Source organism: Cardiocondyla obscurior, linkage group LG16, assembly GCF_019399895.1.
Source record: "Cardiocondyla obscurior isolate alpha-2009 linkage group LG16, Cobs3.1, whole genome shotgun sequence".
Classification (NCBI taxonomy): Eukaryota; Metazoa; Arthropoda; class Insecta; order Hymenoptera; family Formicidae; genus Cardiocondyla; species Cardiocondyla obscurior.
Window position 1 is genome coordinate 2,706,081 of NC_091879.1, and position 20,287 is coordinate 2,726,367.

General features: G+C 52.2%; 1 protein-coding gene across 3 annotated transcripts in view; it reads right to left on the minus strand.

Moving 5' to 3' along the window:
- Nucleotides 1-7,740: 7,740 nt before the first annotated feature.
- The window catches only part of Tio (zinc finger domain-containing protein tiptop), a 133,517-nt gene continuing 120,970 nt past the window's right edge, over nucleotides 7,741-20,287 (minus strand). For all 3 annotated transcript variants that reach the window (XM_070667945.1, XM_070667943.1, XM_070667944.1), the window contains 2 exons: nucleotides 16,560-16,803; nucleotides 7,741-14,515 (listed from right to left, as the gene is read on the minus strand). In XM_070667945.1, coding sequence (XP_070524046.1) covers nucleotides 10,819-14,515; nucleotides 16,560-16,803 — 3,941 coding nt within the window. In that variant the 3' untranslated portion in view covers nucleotides 7,741-10,818. The remainder of the gene's footprint in view (nucleotides 14,516-16,559; nucleotides 16,804-20,287) is intronic.

Here is a 20,287-nt window from a genome sequence, read left to right on the forward strand (position 1 = left end):
GAGGGGGCTCGATAAAACACACTCGGTAATCAGGAGCTGCTTACGAGATATTATTTCAGATGACTACAAAGATTGCCGCCGCGCTCCCGGGCCGTAAATCATGCGGCTCTTTCGCGATCACCCGCGTTATTTGTCACGATGGCTACGGCAAATGATAATTCACGAAAAACTCGACGTCAAAGGCGCGCGCGCTCGGTAACAGGCTCATTATAATGGATGCCCGGCTTATCATTTAGCCCCGCGCGTCCGGTATAATAAAATAAATTTGCCAATGCGCGATGCGCAAATGGACGTACGAATTTGCGAATAATCGCGAAATATGTCGCGTTTAAACGCCCGCGATTTATTGCGCCGGATCGCGCGACTTGCGTTTCACAAACAGCGATCGCGAAAATCTATTTTCGCAAAATATAAATTACTGTTTACAACTGGACCCCGACGTAATTCCGCCCCCGTGAATAATTCGCGCGCGTGCTCGAGCGCGACACACGGTCTATCTGTAATTTTGATTTCGCGTCTGGGCTGCAACGCGGCGCGGTCCTCAGATCTCTCGGCCCGCGATTTGAGGAACGTTAGATAAAAAAAAAAAAAATGAAAGAAAAAAATAGAAAGATGTCCGATTTACAATTCGTATTTTTATCCAGCATCGCCGGCGCCGGGGGGGTAAGAGAACCCGCGCAAATCACCACGGGAAAATTTATAATTCGCGGCCGAACCTTATTAGACGCGAGGTGGCGTCGGTATTGTAAAGTTCTGAATAATGGAGTTGGCGAGGCGATAGAATGACGTGTTTATAAGCCTGCACTCGTACGCGGCCGCGAACGTGCTCTCTTGGTGGTGCTCGGGCGCGCCATGCGTAAACAGACACATGTAAGCCCACACGCGCTCGGGCGTCTGTGTAATGCGCGGGTGCTCGGCGAGCGAGCGGCACTTTGTGGGGTCGTAAAACAGCGTCAGCCTTGTAAATCTGTGCCCGAGTGCGGCAAGCCCTGACAGATTCTCGCCCCCGTCTAACCTCCCCCCGCGCGATTCCCGCCGTCGACGAACGGTCTTATAATGAGGTCGTAGCGAACGTGACGACCTTCGCGGTAAGATTGCACCAGTTTCGACGTATCGTGACCTCAGCGCGGTAGCCGGAAGAGACGCGAATCGCTCTCATTTCGCAATTTTGGACTCGTGGGTGCTGCATCGGTACGGGGAAAGGGGAACGAGTCAGAAGATGCATGCTCACCAGAATGAGCGCCGATCATCGCATACGAATGGAGGGATTGTTTTGACGGCAGTGACGTCTTCGAATTTCGTTCCGCTTCTCCTTGGATCTTCCTTCCGCATGCGTGACACCGACGGGGTCTTGACCGCGGCCTCGTTTTCCCGAGACGGAGATCGTTAGCGCGAGTCATCGATTGCGCGAGTTCCTCCACTATGTGTGCAGTTAAATGAGGGAGGGCACGAAAAAAAATCGAGATGTATTTATCGCCCGCCTCCGCAAACATGCAGATCCAGTTTCTGGTTTCTTGTAGGTGAGATTTAGCGCACCGCTTTAATAATTTCAGATCAGGTTTTTGAGAGGAGCGAAGGGGGAGGGCATTTCAATTGCGCGCGCGAACGTAGATTATATCTCCTCGCGCGCAATTAATACACCCGGGCGAATTTTATATCGCGGATTTTCTTGCGCGCGCCGTGAAAGGTAAAGTCCACGTCCTTTCGACAGGACTGCGAGCTTCAGTACCGCGTACAGTAGTAATCTTATGCGATGCACGCGCACACATTCGTTCCCATTCGCGGTTATTATATATTCAGTGCCGCGCGCGCGGTGATTTTCGCTCGCAATATTCCGCGTTTCATGAATATGTAACCCTATTTAAAAATATTGTTAACAAGAAAATACTCTTAGCAGCCGGTTAACGCGTAGCTTTTTTTTTCCTCCATAGAGTGTATATAAATTCATCGATTCGTCGTGTAGAATCTCTCGGCAATTAGTTGGTATACGATGAGAAAGCGCGACTGGCGCATAATTTCTTTCGATGGCTCTCCCACAAAATTTTATGCGATTAAAAATCGCTGCCGACTTTTTCCGCGCTACGTTAATTTTACCGCGGTTCGTGTAGGTTCGACGAGGCGCGCGATGAATTCAGCGCCAAGGCAAATGTTTAACGAAGAAGGAACCGCGAGGTCGTCAGCCGGCTATTTATTTACAGTGATTCCGCCGTGATTTTCGATCTCACGGCTGATGTGGAGGGCTCGCGCGTTGCTCACGCGGATGCCTAACGTGCAAAGTACCCGTCGTACGGTGCTGCTGTGCTTATGTCGAGGTATTTTACGATGTTATGCTAACCCAAATATCTGACGAAGCGACGCACCGACAGGCGTAAAGCGCAAAGCATCGTTAATCACCGCTCGTGGAATCTTGCATGGTAGTCTTTTTCCCCTCCTCGCTCGCCGGCGCGATCGCTCGAAAATGATTCTATCAAACAAAAGACCGTCGATTTTTGTACCTCGAAAACGACGTGTTATACTTTTAATTTCGTCTAATCATAAATTTCTGTCGATGTTTAATTCGCGTTTCTGTCAACTCGAGCAGCCCGATCGGCGATCGAACGTCCGCGATTTTGCTCCCCGCGAGAAGCACTCCCAACGAAATTTTGGCCGCCGAATCGGCCGGATCGATCGCGAACTCATGTTCCACGTATGACGAAGGGTCGCAGCAACGGCGGCAGCGGCGGCCGGGACATAAAATTCGCTAATCTGAAATGCAAATGCCACGCACGATTCCGCGGCGTGTGCGTCGTTGCGGAATTTTTATTATTGCGACGTGAACTTAAGCCTGTTGTTCACGGTACACGGGGCCTGTGTAAAGTGAGGAACAAATGTAACGAGGCAGTCGCGTCTTACTCAGATAGTAGCTTACCTGATCAGGCGCGCCTTACCCTTAAGCGCAACTTCTTTTTGCGGGGGCCCCTCTTAGTATGCACGTGCGACCGTCGTAAAGTAGATGTACAGATCGCGCGTATCTTACGAAACTAAATTGGAACGAGACGAGGGGGGAACGAAGAAACGAAAAAGAAAAAAAGAAAAAAAAAAGCAACGAACCGAGAGATAGAAACGGAGGAAAAGAAGAGATGGAAAGAGAGAAAGGACGGTAGGAAAGAGGACAACGAAGGAGGGCAGAGAAGAGGACAGGGGGAGGGCAGGGAAGAAGAAAGAGCGCGGAGAGACGGGTGGAAACTTGGTGCACAGAACGCACGACGAGAGTGCGAACACCCACCGGCCGGGCGCAGCGTATCCAGCTGGCTCTCCCACGCGCTCTCGGCCAACTGACATCTTCATCATCCACCGCCGGAGTCACGTAGTAACAGGATTAAAATCCTCGCGCCCAGCCTCGAAGGACGTATCCGTCGAAAAAACACCTGGGTCTTCTCTTTCTCTTCGCCATCCTTGAAATCGGATCGGCACGTCGGCCTTTCGTGAAATTTCGCGTCGACGGCGGCTGACTTCGACGCGGCCGCCCGATAAGCGTTCGAGGATAACTTTCGCGACAACCTTTATATAAATACATATATATATATATATGTATAAATTTTCACCGCGTGTAATAGAATATATATTCGTACACGTTCGAATATTTTATTTGAATTTCTTCGATGCGAGAACTGCTGAAAAACAGTCCTCGCTCGCGCAAAAACGTATCGTCGGTGAACATTTGCAAGGGCCAAGGGCGCGGAGGGCCGAGCCGGGCGCACGAGCGGCTGCAGATAGTCGTCGATTCCCCTGCGACATAACTACGTATTATAGGATGACCACTAGGCGAGGATTAAGTCTCGATGTCATCGATGTGGCTGGGCATGAAGTGGGTATGGAACGAACGGCCCTTTGCACACGGGGACGACCGACGCGGTGGTTATCGGCCGGCCGCGACCGCTACAAATCTTGGGCTATCGTCGGATCTCTCCTGGTTTTTGGTGGCTCTCTAATGCCTCTGCTCTCGCTTTCGAACATCGCGAATGCTCGGAGAGGGACCGTTGACTGCAACGAACGAGAGAAAGAGAGAACACAAGTGTGCCTCCATACGTATGTGTGCGCGGGACAGAAAACGGGTGGGGGACTGAAGAGAGGTCTCGTGAACTTCGATGGATATCCGGTACCCATATATACCTATCGGTGGCGAAAAGGGACACGGGAATCGGTAGTACTTGCGAGCGGAGGAAAGAGGGGAAGAGAAGCAGTCACACCGACGGTATAGATAGTAACCAAGGCTCCCTATAGCTCTTGGCGCACATAAAGAACGGAAACGTCGGGACGTGTTCAAGACGAACTGCGCTTACGCGGATTGCGCCGCGGGAACGAGGGGGGAGATCTCGCTGCGCGGAGGAAAGAATCTCGGTTAAAAGGAAGCGAACGCGGATCCGAGGAGGAAAGGGACCTGGGACCGATGTGAGTTCATCGGCGAAGCCGATCGCCGGAGAATTACCGATTCCGATATCGTCAACGGTTCTCTGATATCGCACGGCGATTCTTACGCAGGATAATTTTATGTCCAGCGTGTTCTCGGAATCCTCGCGTGAAGGGCGATCACCCCGTATCTGTGAGCGTTCGTTTATTGCGGCCGTTTGCGTTGAAAAATCTATTTATGAAAGCTCAATCGTGCGTTTCCGCAATTCGCGCCGCGGGATGCGGCGATACCGCGCCTTCGTCGGCATCGGTCCGTTCCGAGATCTCGGTCGTCAGAGCTCCCTCTTTCCATTACGGCGGACCACGGCGGCGCGGAGATGTGTGTATCGACGATAGCGTTTAAATACCGTCGGCGGGAACGAGGGCTCGTTTCTTTAAGACGAGGGTTAGTTTAAGGGCCGTTCGAGAATCGGTAGCCTCGCCGGCGATGTTTTATTTTATCCTCTCCGCTCCATAAGATCGCATTCTTTACGACCCATTAGACGAATTCATTACCAGCCCCGGGCAATAGGTAGGTGAGGTCCGTAAGCCCTCTTTTCTCCCTCCCGCTCCCCTTTTCTCTCTCTTCATCAGTTATCCTCCCGCCGTCCCGCGCTTCAGTCTGATCTTCTCTCCTCCTGCCTTTCCGTCTCGCGGCTCCTTCACTCCGCTTCTCGTCTCCTCCCGTCCTTTACTTTCGCTTCATGCGCGCGCGGAACTTGATCGCTTTCGTCGACTTATCCCTTCGCCTTCTTTTTCTTCCTCCGCTTCGGCAACCGAAGGGGTCGGTCGCTTCGTAATTATTATTCGAATGGCCGATCGAAACCGAGCGCCGATCGGGCGTATATGTACGCTCTATGTTTACGATAACGTCGCCCAATTGATGCGCCGGCTGATGCACCCGGCGATTTAGATAGGGAAATCAGAGGCGATGCACACCGATTCGAATTGAATGCACTGGCGATTACCGAGAGCGTGCACGCTCGATCGACGGTTTTTGTTACAGTATATATCGCGGCTATCTTTGCGCGCAATTGCGCGCGCGACGATAACCGTCGTTCTTTCCGCCGGGAGCGCATTATCGGCCGCGGCAGCGTTTTAGCGCACGCACGCGCGCAAAATCGCACGGCCGCCTTTTTTTTTTAGATCGACGAAACCCGCGACGAATCGTGATTGATTAATTACGCGCCGATCGGACTTCGACGGACCGACTCGCGGAATCGAGCTTTATCGGTGGATTTATTGGACGCCCGCCGAGATGGAGCGAGATTTAAATTCTTTATCGGTGCCCTTAGCCGTTCGTTCTCGCGTCCACCCTCGTCGGCTCCCTTTCTCGCCCTTCGCAAATCCGTCTTTACGGTCGCCTTCGCTGTTCGGCTCGCGACGGACTTACCGTCGAATTTAGTTCGGGCGTATCTCGCCGAGCCTTAATCGCGAACCTCTTATCCGATCTCGCGTGCATTGACGACTCACGGCGGCTCGCGATATACATATAGCACTACGCTTCCTGCGTCAAATAAGAATATGAAGCGTTTCGGACTCGTAAAATTAAACGTCCGGTTTTATGGGTTACACCCATCACGTGTACCTTTCAGATTTTATCGGCGCTTTAGCTCGCCGAATTACACAAAACTATTCGTAAATTGTAAAACTGTCGCGCTTCGGTACTTTTACCTTTACTCTTCTTTTTGGAGGAAAAAAATCAGAATTTTACCGCAGCGTGTTAAACTTTTATTTTTCTCGTCTTATACCATCTCTCTACATTCTCCACGTTAGAGATATATTAATTATGCATCACATCTTTCGCTAAATTAGATAATTAAGGTTTATCTCAGGGTCCACTGGAAAAATTACGCAGCGCTCAGTAAGCGTCGCGCAAAATGTCTCGTTCGTTGTAAAGCATCGCTTCGTGCCGATATTAATCGTTCGTTAGCCGAATCGGGAGCAACTCGGGGAGATCGTTGCCGTCACGGCCGCCGATTCTCCCTTAAGAGAGAGCGGAGTAAAATAAAGAGCGGCGGGGAACGAGGGGCCTGCTTGGCGTTGTATCAATTCATTAGCGCATTACGGTTAAAATAAAAGTATTCGCGTATCTGCGGCATGCGGCGTATCTCTTATGAGGCGGACGAGTAGTGGCCGACCGGTTTCTGCTGCTTCTTTGCCCACCCTCCCACTTCCTCGCCCCCGTCTCTCTCGCGATCTGTCCCCCTCTGTCGCCGTTCTTCCCTTCGGCTGCCTCGGCGAACCGACCTTCACCGTGATTTGCTGGCCAGCCAGCCACCATCCGGCGACTCGAAGTCATCATTATGCACCGCAAATGGCGAAGAAAAAAAAAAAAGCCACGGAGGAAAAGGTAAAGACGACGCGCGAATCCAGTCGGTGTGGGTGAGCAGGACGATCAAGAGGAGGGGGAGGGAGAGAAAGGTGAGTGGGATGATCGGGGAATTCGTTGGATTCAGCGGAGGGTCCGGAGGCGAGCGGCGGCCTTGAGGGAGATGATATCTCGCGGAACGTCTCCCGGCTGATAAGCGAAATCGTGCGCTCGTAATGTGGCGTACAGAGTCGCCGGTTTATCTAGTTTATCCGCCGGCCACGTCTATTCTTTGCGGCTAACATACGCGGGGGTGAGTTTGATACTGATGCGGATACATTCGATGCGGTATTGTATGGCACCGAATTAGCCCGGTGTTGCACACGGACCTCGGACTCGCTCCGCTGTATTAAAGACTCCGTCCTTTGCCCTCCGCCGCTACGTACCCTTTTCTGACGTTCGCGAACGTAAATTCGAGTGCCGTCTCGTCGGCGGGGCGAGAAGATAACCTGCCCGAGGCGCGAACGCGGACAGGTATCTTTAATTAATGCAGCCGTCTATGAAAGAAGGCGAAAAGTAGCTTCGCGCTTAACGATCGCGCGTCGATAACGCGGGTCCACGTTATTACTTGAACGTTTAACGATTATCAGTCGTTTACTCGGAGGTACGCCACGGTGACAAATTTTGTTTTGAATAAATACTTACCTGCTTCAATTAATAAAAATTAATCGAGACGATTTCAGTCTTCTGAAATGTCTTTCAATAGTTCTTTCTTAGATCGCAAAGCTTCCTGTCCGCGGTTAGGTTCCCATAAAAAAGTGACGTGTGAATTTAATTTAATAATCGTACAATACAATTAAAAAAAAAATTATATTTCTAATATTAAAAAAAAAAAAAATTAATTTTTATAAAATGAACAGTTATGAAATTTTCGAGGCTACCATTTCGAGGCTTACGGTAAAGGAACAAGTGGCAAATAAGTACACGAGACAGGCACGGTATTCTTAGTTTATAACATATATATTTATTTGAGCTTTAATTGCATTTTAAAATACAACCGAAATAATTAAATAATGACAAATCTGGTAAAATGGTTTCAAGAGTCGCGTATACATGATGCATATCTTTGTGGTTGCGTGTTTGTAAGTAGGTAGGTACGTTTCGAGCGTATCATTCGCACGGCTGGCTGTCCCTTTCCTCGAGTGTCACTGCGACAGTGTACGCGGCTTCTCCACGTGTGTTACGTATACGTGCTCGCGTGTCGTCGTGTACATGTGTATATTCAGGGGGCGGGACGTGTGTGTCGTGTGTTGGTCGCAGCCACGTAATCGTCTCGCATTACGTTCATCACACTCTCAGCAGTCGTATATAATTACAATATAATAATATTAATATTATTATTATGTCGATAAATACTTTTTAAAGTCCGCGATGGAAGAATTAGAGTTTACAAGAAATACGTATACAAGTTTATGTTCCGTTCCTTTTCCCGGCCGTCGTTGTCGAGGGCCGCGCGCAGCTGCTCCATCTCCCTTCCGGTCCGCTTCTCTCAATCTCTCGGAAGCATTCTTTCTTGTTCTCAAACTGTCACTCTATCTGTCCATCCCTCACTCCACTCTCGCATGCACACACATGCACGCGTACGGGCACACACGCAAACACAGACACCACCCTATCGCACTGCATCCACGCGTTCCCTTTCGTCGTCATCGTTCGCATCTCCCTTTGATCCACTCGCGCCCCGTTCTCCGCATTTATCACCGCACTCACCAGGCCACGCATCTCATCGTGATACAATAATCGTAATTATATAATCAATATACACAGTAGTCGCGATAATTCGAGTGATAATAATGACGATATTTTACACGTAAAATGACGCGTTGTCCCGCTCACGGCGCAATAAATATTATTTGAACAAAGAAAATTTACAGTGATCTACACGCACACGCCGAAAGAGGTATGCACCTCTTCGACGGCCATTCTTCCGCTCACGCACTCTAAAAAAAATTCTTTTTTTTTTTTATTTATCCACTCGCTCGTTCTCGCTCGCTTCGCTCTTTCGCTCACCACGGTTTCACGCACGCATTCGACTCGCGTGTACTTATTTCAATTCAATTAGCCGCGAGCTTCCGTTATTGCACCGCGTCTCCGCGCCTTTCGGCTCCTGTCGCTTTCACACTCGCTTAGGTGTCTCCAACACCTTCAATTTGCAGCAGTCGTAGCGCTCCCCGAGGCCGGCCTCTTCGTCCGTTCCCCGGGACCGGGCTCCTCGGTTTTCTTTTTTTTTTTCTTTTTTTTTCTCTCGTAGTAATAAGTATCAACAAAGAGATTCCTATACAGGGTCGAACCCTAGCCTATCCTATGCGCTAATAAACTACGGCCTTACAATCTAGAGGTATACATGCTGACGATCTTACGACAGATGATAGGTAAGCCTTCTCTTTCTTCCTCGCTCTCCCACCTGCTCCATTTCCTTTTCTGTCCGCTTCTCCTCGCTCTCCAATCGACCTTTTTTTTTTTTCTTTTTTTTTTATTTTTCATTTTTCGCTGTCTCTTTTGTTTCGTCGCGATCTTGCTCATCTCACGTCGTAAACGTCCTTAAGTATTTATAAAATCACAAACTTGGCCGCGTGCCGAGCCCCGTGACTCAGCAGTGCCGCGAGATATGGTGGCATCACAATTTAATTAACGCTCGTTCAACACCCACATCTTCGTTACACCCTCTCACGTTCCTTGGGCACGAAAGAAAGTAAAAGTCGCTGGTACAATTCCTTTAAGTTCTCGATACCGATCGAAGAAAAGTGACACGGAAAGGGAAGAAGAGAAAAAAAAATAAAAAAAAAATAAAAAAAAGAAAAAAATTACGAAAGGCAAAACGCGTGTGCCGCGAGAAAGTCTTAACGACACGGAAATGTCGATTGTACAAAGTTATGCGCGTCCCTGCGTGGGACTTGTATCTCTACAGCGATTGCGATCGAGGGAAAATTCTCTGCGAAAAGCAAAAAGGAGATTCTCTCGCGACGTTTCCCCGTGTTGCACGTGACTCCATTGCGGGAAGGAAACATTCCAAACGATTCCAAACGCGCGCGGATCTACCCTAAGAGCATAATCTTCTCGTAACGACTAAAAATACAGTAAGTGAGAAAAGAAAAGAGAGAGGGATCAGTATAAAAGAAATAATGACGAGATATAAAAACGGAAGTGCCCCTCTCCGGTGTAGAATTTTTGAGGGGTCCGACGCACGCTAGTCGTGTCGTCAACCCGGGAATGATAAAGATGCGCTCTCGATGATAGACTAAAAACGATCGCCAGAAACGGAAAAGGTATCGCGTTGCGTGTGTATTATTCTGCGAATAAAACGAAATTTCTTACTATAATGTCGTCGCAACGGCGAAGTCTTTTCGACGGAGATATCCACATTTAGGCTGAAAGAGTGCGGTGACGAGGCTTTGTAATTAAAACGAAAATTAAAATCATGCGTTCTGCGTTACAATATAAATTTACATTCAATATTTTTTACTGAGCAAGTAATAAAATATTGTACTATATAGAAATAAATACGTACAAAAACGACGAGTTCAATTCTCAGTGCTATAAACGTGCAGAAAAAAATAATTTTATCTTTAAACATAAAATTTAAATCTTAAAAATTATTATTCGTTTCTACGACATTAGAATTTACCTTCAATCAATTTATCGTGATTTATACAGGTTCTTGATTTGCGAGAGACGTATTTTTCGCGAGTGGAAAAAAGTCAACGATAAAAACTACGATTACAATTTGATTCATCTCGTTTTACGCGCAGCGGGATTCGTTCTAAATACGTAGATAATAATGTAAAATTATTTTGCAATTGCTTGAGCTACTTATAGGACTTTTTTTTCGTCATTATCAATGCAGCCACGACACAGCCTCTTTAAGCATAAATCCGACGACGTCAGATGCGCGACGACGTCGTTCGGCGCGGCGGTGTTCGCGGGGGAAGGGGATGAAAATTTTCACATCGCTAGTTTTACAGTCGTTACAGTATAGATACACTTATGTACAAATGGCACCGCTACTTACGGGGCTCGGACTATACGTACTTGCTGGACAATTGCTTTGCCAGCTCCGTATACTTGAGAAATTTGGAGTGCGGGCTCTCCTCGAGGGGGGAGGCCGCTGACTGCGACGGGCTGCCGTTCGCCTGCGGAAGCGGCGGCGACTTGTTGCGCTGCGATGTCGGCGGCGACGTAGAATTGCGGCTCGGCCCGCCGGAAGTTCCTTGAGAGGCCGCCGCAGCGGCCGCGGCCGCGGCTGCTGCCGCCGATCTCCCGATAGTCAATGGATCCGGGATAACGCCGTCCTTGACGAAGTGCATCTTGGATAAATGATGCCTGTACGCTCCTTTCGAGATGAAGGGCGTATCGCAGAACGCGCACTTCATTATTGAATCCGCGGTGACCACGGCGTCGTTACAGGCCCAGCTGAAGGCCAAAATAGCACCCGGGGCGGGCCCGGGGCCCGGACCGGATGCCCCTACCGCGCTACCGCTGCCCGAGCCGATGGAGCTAGCTGCCGAGCCGCCTCCGGATCTTGTACCACCGCTGGCGCCGGGACCTCGCGTTTCCGTCTTATCGCACAGCTTCTGCAACGCCGCTAGAGGATGGCTGCTCGTTTTACGTCCTTGCGAGTCGATGTTGTTCCCGCCGCCGCCACTGCCGCCGCCGGATAAATTGTCGAACATGGAGGAGAGCGCTCCGAGACTGCTGGACGCCTTGGTGTCGGGTGTACCTCGCGGCGTGACCGACCGATCGCTGCTGGTAGGACTGCTCGTGCTGTTCCGGCAAGGGCTACGCGCGACTTGTTCCACCTGGCTGGTCGACCGAGGTGTTGGAGGATTCATGCGAGGTGACAGTACCTCCCGCCCGTCCTCCGGCGTCTCGTGCACGCTGCTTCGTCGGTGATTGTAGGAACTCTGATCCTCCTCGTCTCTGCAGTCGTCCACGATTTCTTTCTTCACGAATACCTCCCTCGTCGATTGCGACTGTTCCTCCTCGTTCGCACCTCGCTCCTCCGCCTCCTCGTCCCTCGGCTCTTTTTTCACGACCACGGTAGACGCTTCCTCGTCCCCGGACTCTTCGGCGGTTTGATGATGACGACTAGGTAACGGAGTGGCCTGCTTTTCAGGTGTGACGCGATGATGATGTGACAGAGAACTCGAGTGCCTCTCGTGGCTCGCGTTAGATAAATCCATGCGTCTCTCCGGCGTCATGGTGTCCGTCCTGCCGCTTCCTCGCTCTGATATTGAGCTAGATTCGCTGCCGCTTCGTTCTCTCCTCGCCGCGGCGTTGGTGTTGTAATGCTGCTGCTGCTGGTGCTGCTGCTGATAAGATCGAAGTAAATTCATCGTTTGCGGGTCTACCAAGGGCTTCGTGTAATCGACGCTCTCGTCGATACCTAAGCGTTTCAGAATGCTCGTGCCTATCGGCGCGCCGGGCTGAGTGTGATGTAAACCAGGCGTGCCGTGCCTCACGCGAGAGTCGAAACTTTTCTCAATGAGCTTCTCTATTGCGTTCAGAACTGACGGCGAGGTGCCTATCGGAGCGGTTGTCTCATTAGCGGTCGGCGTGGGAGTGTCCTTCCCTGGCGTAGTCGCGTCGCTTGCCGAGGACGGCGACCGGTGATGCCTCGACGATATCGAAGACGTTTCCTCGTTGACGCTCTTACGTCCGCTCTCGGTTGGTGGTAACGTCGCCGGCAGATGATTCGACATAAGCGCGTTCTTCAGGAAGTTCCGTTGGTTAGCGCCCACTGTTCCCGCGCCGATGCACTGGCGTATATGTTCGACGAAGAGAGGAGTCTCGATCTTGTCGCCGCATTTTTCGCACGTGATTCTACCGGCGTGCTTGCCGAGGCTGTGGGTCAACCCGGCGGCGGCGTCGCCGTTTTTAAATTCGTTTTGCGCGCGTTCCAGCTCCAGTAATTTTCTCACGGGCAGTGACTTTTTCCGTTTCTCACGCGTTTGCCGCCGACGTCCGCCGCTTTCGGTGATCGAGCGCATTATGTGTTCCTTGTAGTGCGAATTTTTTACCATGTGGTTGCTGAGTTCCTTCAGAGAGCTAAACGCTTGATCGCAGACCTTGCAGGTAAGCACGGCGCTGACGTGACTGCTCGTGGCACCGGCGCCGGGACCGCCGTTGTTTCCGCTGTGAGGTCCGGATCCTCCGCCCGGCTGTACTCCCCCGCTGCCCCCTCCGCTGGTGACGCTTCCGCCTCCCCCGCCGGCGCCGGTGGTGTTGCCGCCCTTGCTCTCGTCCGACGACTTCCAGGATATTATCTGTTCTTGAGAGATGATATTAGTGTAGTGTTGCGTTTGCTGCATGTGCGAGGTCATCTCGGCCAACGAGCGGAAGCTCTGTCCGCACCACATGCATTTGAGAATTTGCCGCGTCTGCTCAGCTCCCTTGCCCAGCCAAACGTCCTGACCTCGCACGAGCTTCCTTGGTAGCGGCATCGTTTCCTTGATCAGTAGATTCAAATCGGAGGGACTTTGTTTGCTGCTAGGTGTTGCCGAATTGCTGCTGCCGGTACTGCCGGTTGATGTCTGCGGTTGATGCGGCTGCTGAGGCGGTGGGATAGTCGGCATCGTAGTCTGCTGCGAGTGGATACCCGGCGCGGGCGGTGGAACTGGCATGTTCACGCCGCAGTGCTTCGCTTCCTTCATGTGCGTTGTCATCGCGGCCAAAGTCGGGAAGCTTTGCTTGCACCACACGCATTTCAAAACGTCCTTTGCTTGATCGGCGCCCTTGTTCAGCCAGTGAGACTGCCAGGCGCTGTGGCGACTGCTGGACGTCGTCGCCGGCGCGTTGCCGCCTCCCGCAGCGGGGCCGCTTCCGCCAGATGACGACCTGAAGAGATCTTCGCCGCCGAGCTTGCTCAGCTCGCTCATTTTCTCGAGCGCCTTCGTGGCCTCGCTGGGCTGGTAAGGCTTCTCCAGCGCGGCCGGCGGCTTCATCTTCCCGTTCCAGAGCTGATGGTGATCCACCACCCCGCCTGTGCTCTTCGGCGAGAGTTGCTGCTGACTAGTAGCCGCCGCCGCTACCGCCGCGGCAAAATACGGAAAGTGCGAAGCGACCACCGGGGACGTCCAGGGTGATACGACGGGCGGTCTACCGAAGCCGGATGACGTGACTCCCGGCGTTGTTTCCTGATGGCTCGCGGAACTTGTCGTGGAGGCCAGTCTCGACGATTTACGCGGCGGCGGTGGCGGCGAGTCTTCCGGGCCGGGTCGTTTCCGGCTGGGCACCGAAAGATCCAGCGGGCCGTTGTTCGTCTCCGTCGAGGACGATGGCGTAGGTGGCTTGCTGAGATTCAATATCTGCTCTTCTTCATCCTCTTCGGTCGAGGACGTTTTTCTCGTGCTGAAGTCCAGCACGGCCGGTAGCGGAGTGGCCGACGGTGACATTTCGCCGACGCTGGTGGGCGACACGAGGAGGCCGGGGGTAGCGGCCGGCGGCGAGCACGAGGACGAGACCAGCGGCGACACCGATCCACGCGACAAGGGCGAGTGCCCGAGGAGGAGGCGCTGATGAGTCTGCTGCAGATACGCCGCCATGACCGCCGCAGAGTGGGGCGGTAGCAGGGAGTGAGTTCCAAGGGGTAGAGGCACGATACTACTTGGACTGACCGGGCTCGCGCTGCTCCTGGTTGCGGGTGGCGGGGGACTTCCGGTCGCCGGACCGGACGATTCCCGAGAGTCTCTCGAGGGACAGCGCGGACTCATTGGCTCCCTGAAATGGCAAACGACACCGAACGCTATAAATTTGAATAAACGTACGTGCGCGCGTGTACTTCTTTTCGCGATTTCCCTAGGATTCGAAGCCCGTGATGGATGGAAATGAATCTTATCGTGGCTCCGCTCGAAAAAGTATGAAGCGTTCGCGGCCGAGCCGCGACGGTCATTAATCAAGATAATCGCGCGATAATTTTCTTGTAACCGATCCGCGAGCGCACTGCTGCATAACGCAGGTGACGCCGTGACGTTAATATTTCATAAGCGTCCGCTGTAGGAATCGCTACGCAAACAGCTTTCGCCGCAGCGCGTGATGGGAACGACGGTTACCCGGAATCATTGGCGGTGGTGAACGGAAAAAAAGGCTCGCGTGATAAATAGAGCCTGGAGACGTTAGCGTGTTGCAACGGCTCGATGGATAATTCACGCATGAAAACGTCTGTCCGCTGCCAGGACACGTAAAAATGCGCGCGTCACGTAAACGCGCCTTGCAAATGCACGCGGCAAACGTTGCGACGGATTACAACAGATTATTATCGTCGTCGAAAACGAAAGCACAACTTCCCGCGCGAATAGTTATCCGCCGATCTTAGGAACGCTCGCGTTGCATCGCGATGTAACGGGGCTTCGTCCGTGGACAAATTACGATTAATTGCGCGGCTCGAACGGCGGAACGTTAGTCATTCGGCCTCGCGACAAAAACCGCGCGGATTGGTCGCCGAGTTGGAAACGATCGATACCTGTCGCAACGTCATCGACGCACACGAGGATCGACTTGTCGGACGGGAGCACGTGGCCCGGAACGATTAGAGCCCAGCGTTGTAATGGATTGCGTGGAGGGTACGGCGCGATGCGCGCGGCGCGGACGACGTTCCAGGCCTGTCGACGGCCCGCTCGTAACTGACTGCTCCTGACTGAATGCCGAATGCGTGCCGCGAGATGAAAGGGGACCGCCGCCACGCATGCAGGGGAAGTTTTTGGGGGCTGGCGGGACGGCGCGGGTGCACGGGGGCAACGGGAGCGCCGCCGCCGCCCCCGGTTAGCAGGCAGCGGGGCCGTTAGTGGGGCATCGTCGGTGTGGGACGATGTGTAACACGTGCCTATCTCTATTAGCCGTGTGACGTCGCGCACGGCAGACACCGATATCAACTCCACCGCCGGCTTATTTATCTCTATCTGGTACCTCCGTTTTGCCGCCGTTTAACCCTCGCCTTAACTCGTGCGTGGATTTGCGGGCGAGGCCGCGTGACGATTTGTCGCTCTCAAACAAAGACGGTGACTCGTGTACACAGCCGCCCGGCGACGGCAAACATCAAAAAGATCGCGTCGCGCAAGATTTAGGTGCTTCGCCGTAAGAACTTGCCGCGGATGGAGCGCTAATGAGTCGCTGGGAGACGATACCGGGCGAAATTTAGAGCTTCCGTCATCGCGCGGTCATCCCGCGAATGATTCCGCGAGCTTTGCAAATTATTGAGTGCCTCGGTCTTCGCGAATGACACTCCAGCTGCGTGGCGCTTTGGAGATACACGCGCGAATATACAGACGCTGACTCGATTGACAAATGTAACGAGAAAGACCGCGGAAAGTTGATACGAGTATAAATTGCTACTGAGAAAGTGGCGAATTAAAGTCGTTTGACAAGACGCTCAGCTCGCGCGAGCGATGCTTCAGACATTCGTTATGCATGGCGGAGGATTTTTTTCACTTCTCGGCGTAATCAAGCTTTTCAGGTTTCCAGCGATTATCTCTATCAATATTTGCCAGCCGTTCTCAAAAAGAAGCCCGCGCCTTGTTGCCTTCTGATACCGCGTTGTCGCTTTTTTTTTCTCGACAATTATTAGGGCAGAATAATTCTACGTGTGTTTGCACATAAAGAAATTTATTTCTTTACGTAAAAATTAAAAATATTAAATGATATATAAAAAATTAAATGTAAAAAAAAAAATTAATTAATCACGTGTAAGAAAATCGATGCAAAATATAATGCTGAATTATGCAGGCAAGATGAGTGTGCATAGAGAGGAAAAATAATGCGGATTTACCTATCCGGAGGTCCCGTGTCTCGCAAAATAGTCGGGTTTAACCTTGAAGTGGCGGATGGCGGAGGTGTAGGTGGTGATGCCTCCTCGTCGTCCTCATCGTCCGTTCCCTCGGCGTCTTCGTCTTCTTTCGCAGCGGGCGCGCAGCCCCTTTCGCTGGGGCTAACGGGGCCATCCTCATCAACGCAATCGCCCTCCTCGCCTTGGAGGTCCGTACCGGGCGCGGAGCCTTCGACGCCGTCCTCCCCTGAAATCAGTCCGAAAAAACAACGGGTTAGTTCATCAAGTCAATCGCAGTTTCCGAGGAAAAAAAAAATCATACTTTATTAACATGCCACAATTTCACGAAGTAACAGCGTGCGTAAAAAATCTGGGAGCTCGAAAGTGCGACAGACGTCGGAGTCGCGAAAAAAAATGCTCTGTTTTCGTTTGGAAGAAAACGCCTCGAGCTCGCTGAATACGTAAATAAAAAACGTCGATTACTCAGCGTCGAAACTCATCGCTTCCGAGAACTCAGTCGAGCTCGGCGATTCCGAGAACTCCGTGCGAGAAGGACAGCGCGCAATTGACCTATTGCCTTCTCACTTCTTTTACTCGGTTCTCTCTTTCTAACTAAGGGCCGAAACTCTAACGGTCAGTCTAGTTGCGGAGACACGGGCGCGCGGACGTGTCGGTAATCGCTCCGCAATTTCGCGTATTCTCGATCGCGAATAGGAAAGTCTCGCATACGAATAAGTGTCGACGTCGTCGACCCGGGAACGAACGATCATATTCTGCACCTCTGTGCCATTCCATTCATCGTTCTGTGCTTTATTTCGGGCCTTGAAAAAGTGCATCGGAACGACAAGACTACGTAGCCGGCGAAGCGCGCGGAGCGTCCGGCGTGAACCGCGCCGCGCTCGGCGTTGCCAATTCATTTCACTCGTCATCTCCTTCGACGTGACGTTCAGCGGATTCCGGCAACCGCCATTACGAGAGCATCAGATCCGCACCTCGCGCGTCTTCTTCGTCGCGGCCGAGACTCTCATCCCGTTGCGGACAAGTGACTTTTAACAAACTTGAGGAACATAAAGTGCGCGGGGAACATTTAATCTGAATCGTGGTGCTCGACATATCGCGGCCCGTCGTATATTCCACCGGCGTGAATTATCCGAAGAACCAGAGGTAACCTCGCTTTACATCGTGGCGTTTTTTGCGTCGAGGACGACTGGAGTGAAGACGGCTCGACGGAAATAAGCAACACAGCGGATATCGCGAGTACAAGTATCTGCAACGAATGATCGTTCGTCGCGCTTCTTAATTTAATTCGTAATAAATCGCCGCGATAATCCACCGTCGTTTTTTCGGTCGTCCGTCTCTCGAGTGATTGTGTTAGTGATTAGTGATTATAAAAAAAAAAAGCAGAGCAGTGTAAAACAGTGTCAAATGATGTAAAGTGCTGCAACACGTAAAGGATAATCCCGAAACTGCCACGGGAGGAAGGAAGGAAGGAAGGATGGATGGAAGGACGGAAAATAATCTACCCTAACCTAACCGAAAGCTGCAAATGTAAGTAAACCTGAATTATAATTATTAATTAATTAATGTCCCCAATTGTAATGACGCACGCGAATTCGGATCTCTTGAAAAACTGTGGGCGCGTAGCGTGGTTTCTTTTAATATATATATAAATAACGCGAACGCGCGTCGGTCGACGACATCGCGGGCCGTCTTTTACTCGTGGAGGCCGTCGATGTGGGACGCGAATCAAATCCCTCTGTCACCCGGCGTATCTTGATAGAAGAGCGAAGAAGAACGTACGACCTAGGAGTGGAGATACTGAGAAATGACGAAGCTAAGTACCTAGGAGTGATATAAAGGTTTAGATGGCGAGTAACACAATGGCACTATCGGTTCATTTATCAGCCTTTCGCGACGACAGCGACGACGGCGATGGCGACGAGGACGAATACGACGCCCGGCAAGAGGAAGAAGGAGAAAACGGCGAGCTACGTCGGATACGTTGACGTCGACGGCGACGAGGTATTGTGCACCGGGACAAGGAGTTCCATCATCTGCATTATGAGTTTTAATCAAATCGTTTCCATTTGAACCCCCGGCAGGGACGAACGGCGGAGACCGTCGTCTCACCACCTGATCTAAGATCGACAAATATTTGCAGAGGTAGAATCGCAATCGCGCGGATATCTCACTTCGCATCGCGCCGCGTCTGATAAGCCCGAGCGGCGCCACTCGGCGATTTAAATATTAATCGCGCATTTATTAAGAGGCTCCCTCGAATTCGCGCGTCCGACGAAAGCGAAGTTGCACCTGACGGAGGCTCGACTTCACCGCGGGACCCGCTTTCCTCCGGTCGCCATCTTACTCTCGGCGCGTTCTTTCCGCGGAAGGGAGCGCGCCGTGTCCTCGGTCGCGGGCAGTCGTCGAGCGCGAGAGCAGGGCGAGAGAAGCGGATGGTGGTCAGCACACCTCCCCTCGCGGAGGGTGGGGACAGCACCAGGAGAGCACCGTCCTACTTTGCCGGGTGACCAACCAAACGATCGTTTGTTCGCGGACAGGCCACGGAAGAGGGAGAGAAAGGAGATCGCACATTGATCCGCGGGCGCATCAGCAACTAATTACGCAGATTTATGTCCCCATTGTCCATTGTCTCTCCGCCAGGAGCGATTCCTCCCGGTGCCCCGTCGCGGGGCCGCTTGGCGACTTGGCCGGGGCCAAGTCCGGTCCGGGGACCAGTCGCGAGACGGCGAGAAGGCGCGCACGACCACGGGGAGAACGAACGCGAAGATAAAAGAAAGACTTCTCGGAGAAACGCTCGGATCCGGGCGCGTATCGAAGAGGAGAATGCAAGAAGTCGAGGAACCGAGGCGGACCACCGGCGGGCAGCCCCGCCCGCTACCAGCGCGGTCAGTCTTCCACCCTTCCGGCCGCTTGAGCGTGTATCCGCAGAATTTTTGCGCGCCCGCGTTACCTTGTCCTTTGCTCGGGCTCGAGACGGTACCGCTTCGAAATTTCAATCATCACGCTTATGCACCGCGATACCTTCCTCCCCAGAGATTTCAACGAGCGTCGGTCCGTTTCCGGAAGCGGCGGGCATCTAGAATCACTCGCGATTATCGTAACAGAAAAGTCACCGCTTCGCGCTAGCCGTCGATCCTGCGCGACGAGGCGTATTTAATTTTTCGAGCGAGGTGCATTCGGTCGACTTTTGTTTTTTTTTTTTTGCATCGCGGGACCGCAGGATTTCAACTCGCCGGAAGATCGATCCAATTGTCATGACAAGGGTCACCGGGAGCCCCGCGACTTCGAAAGTATTTTACCGGGCGATCGGGATCGATCGGACGTCGACGTCGGGGCCGCAGTGGGATGCAAATGCCTCGCATGAGAGCGGAGTTCGTGCCGGGCTATTGGCAGACCGCTAACAAGGACCGCACCAGGTTGCACATCCCGGACGTAGGCCCGTCGGTAGATACGCTCCCCGGGAGCGTGGAGCGTGGCATACCGAGAGGGCTTGAAAGCGGGCCGAGTCTTGACACTCGGCAAGATATTGCCGGCCGATATCCGGCTCCTCCTGTCCTCGACTCAGCCGAACTGTACGTTAGAAAAGAAGCGCGCGGCGTATTAGCGGCCACGCGGAGAATGGGGCCGCGCTATCTGCGAAGGCGATGGTTCTGCGCCAATAGCCCGCCTACGACTCCCTGAGTCCAGAACAATAATTAGCGTTATCGGCG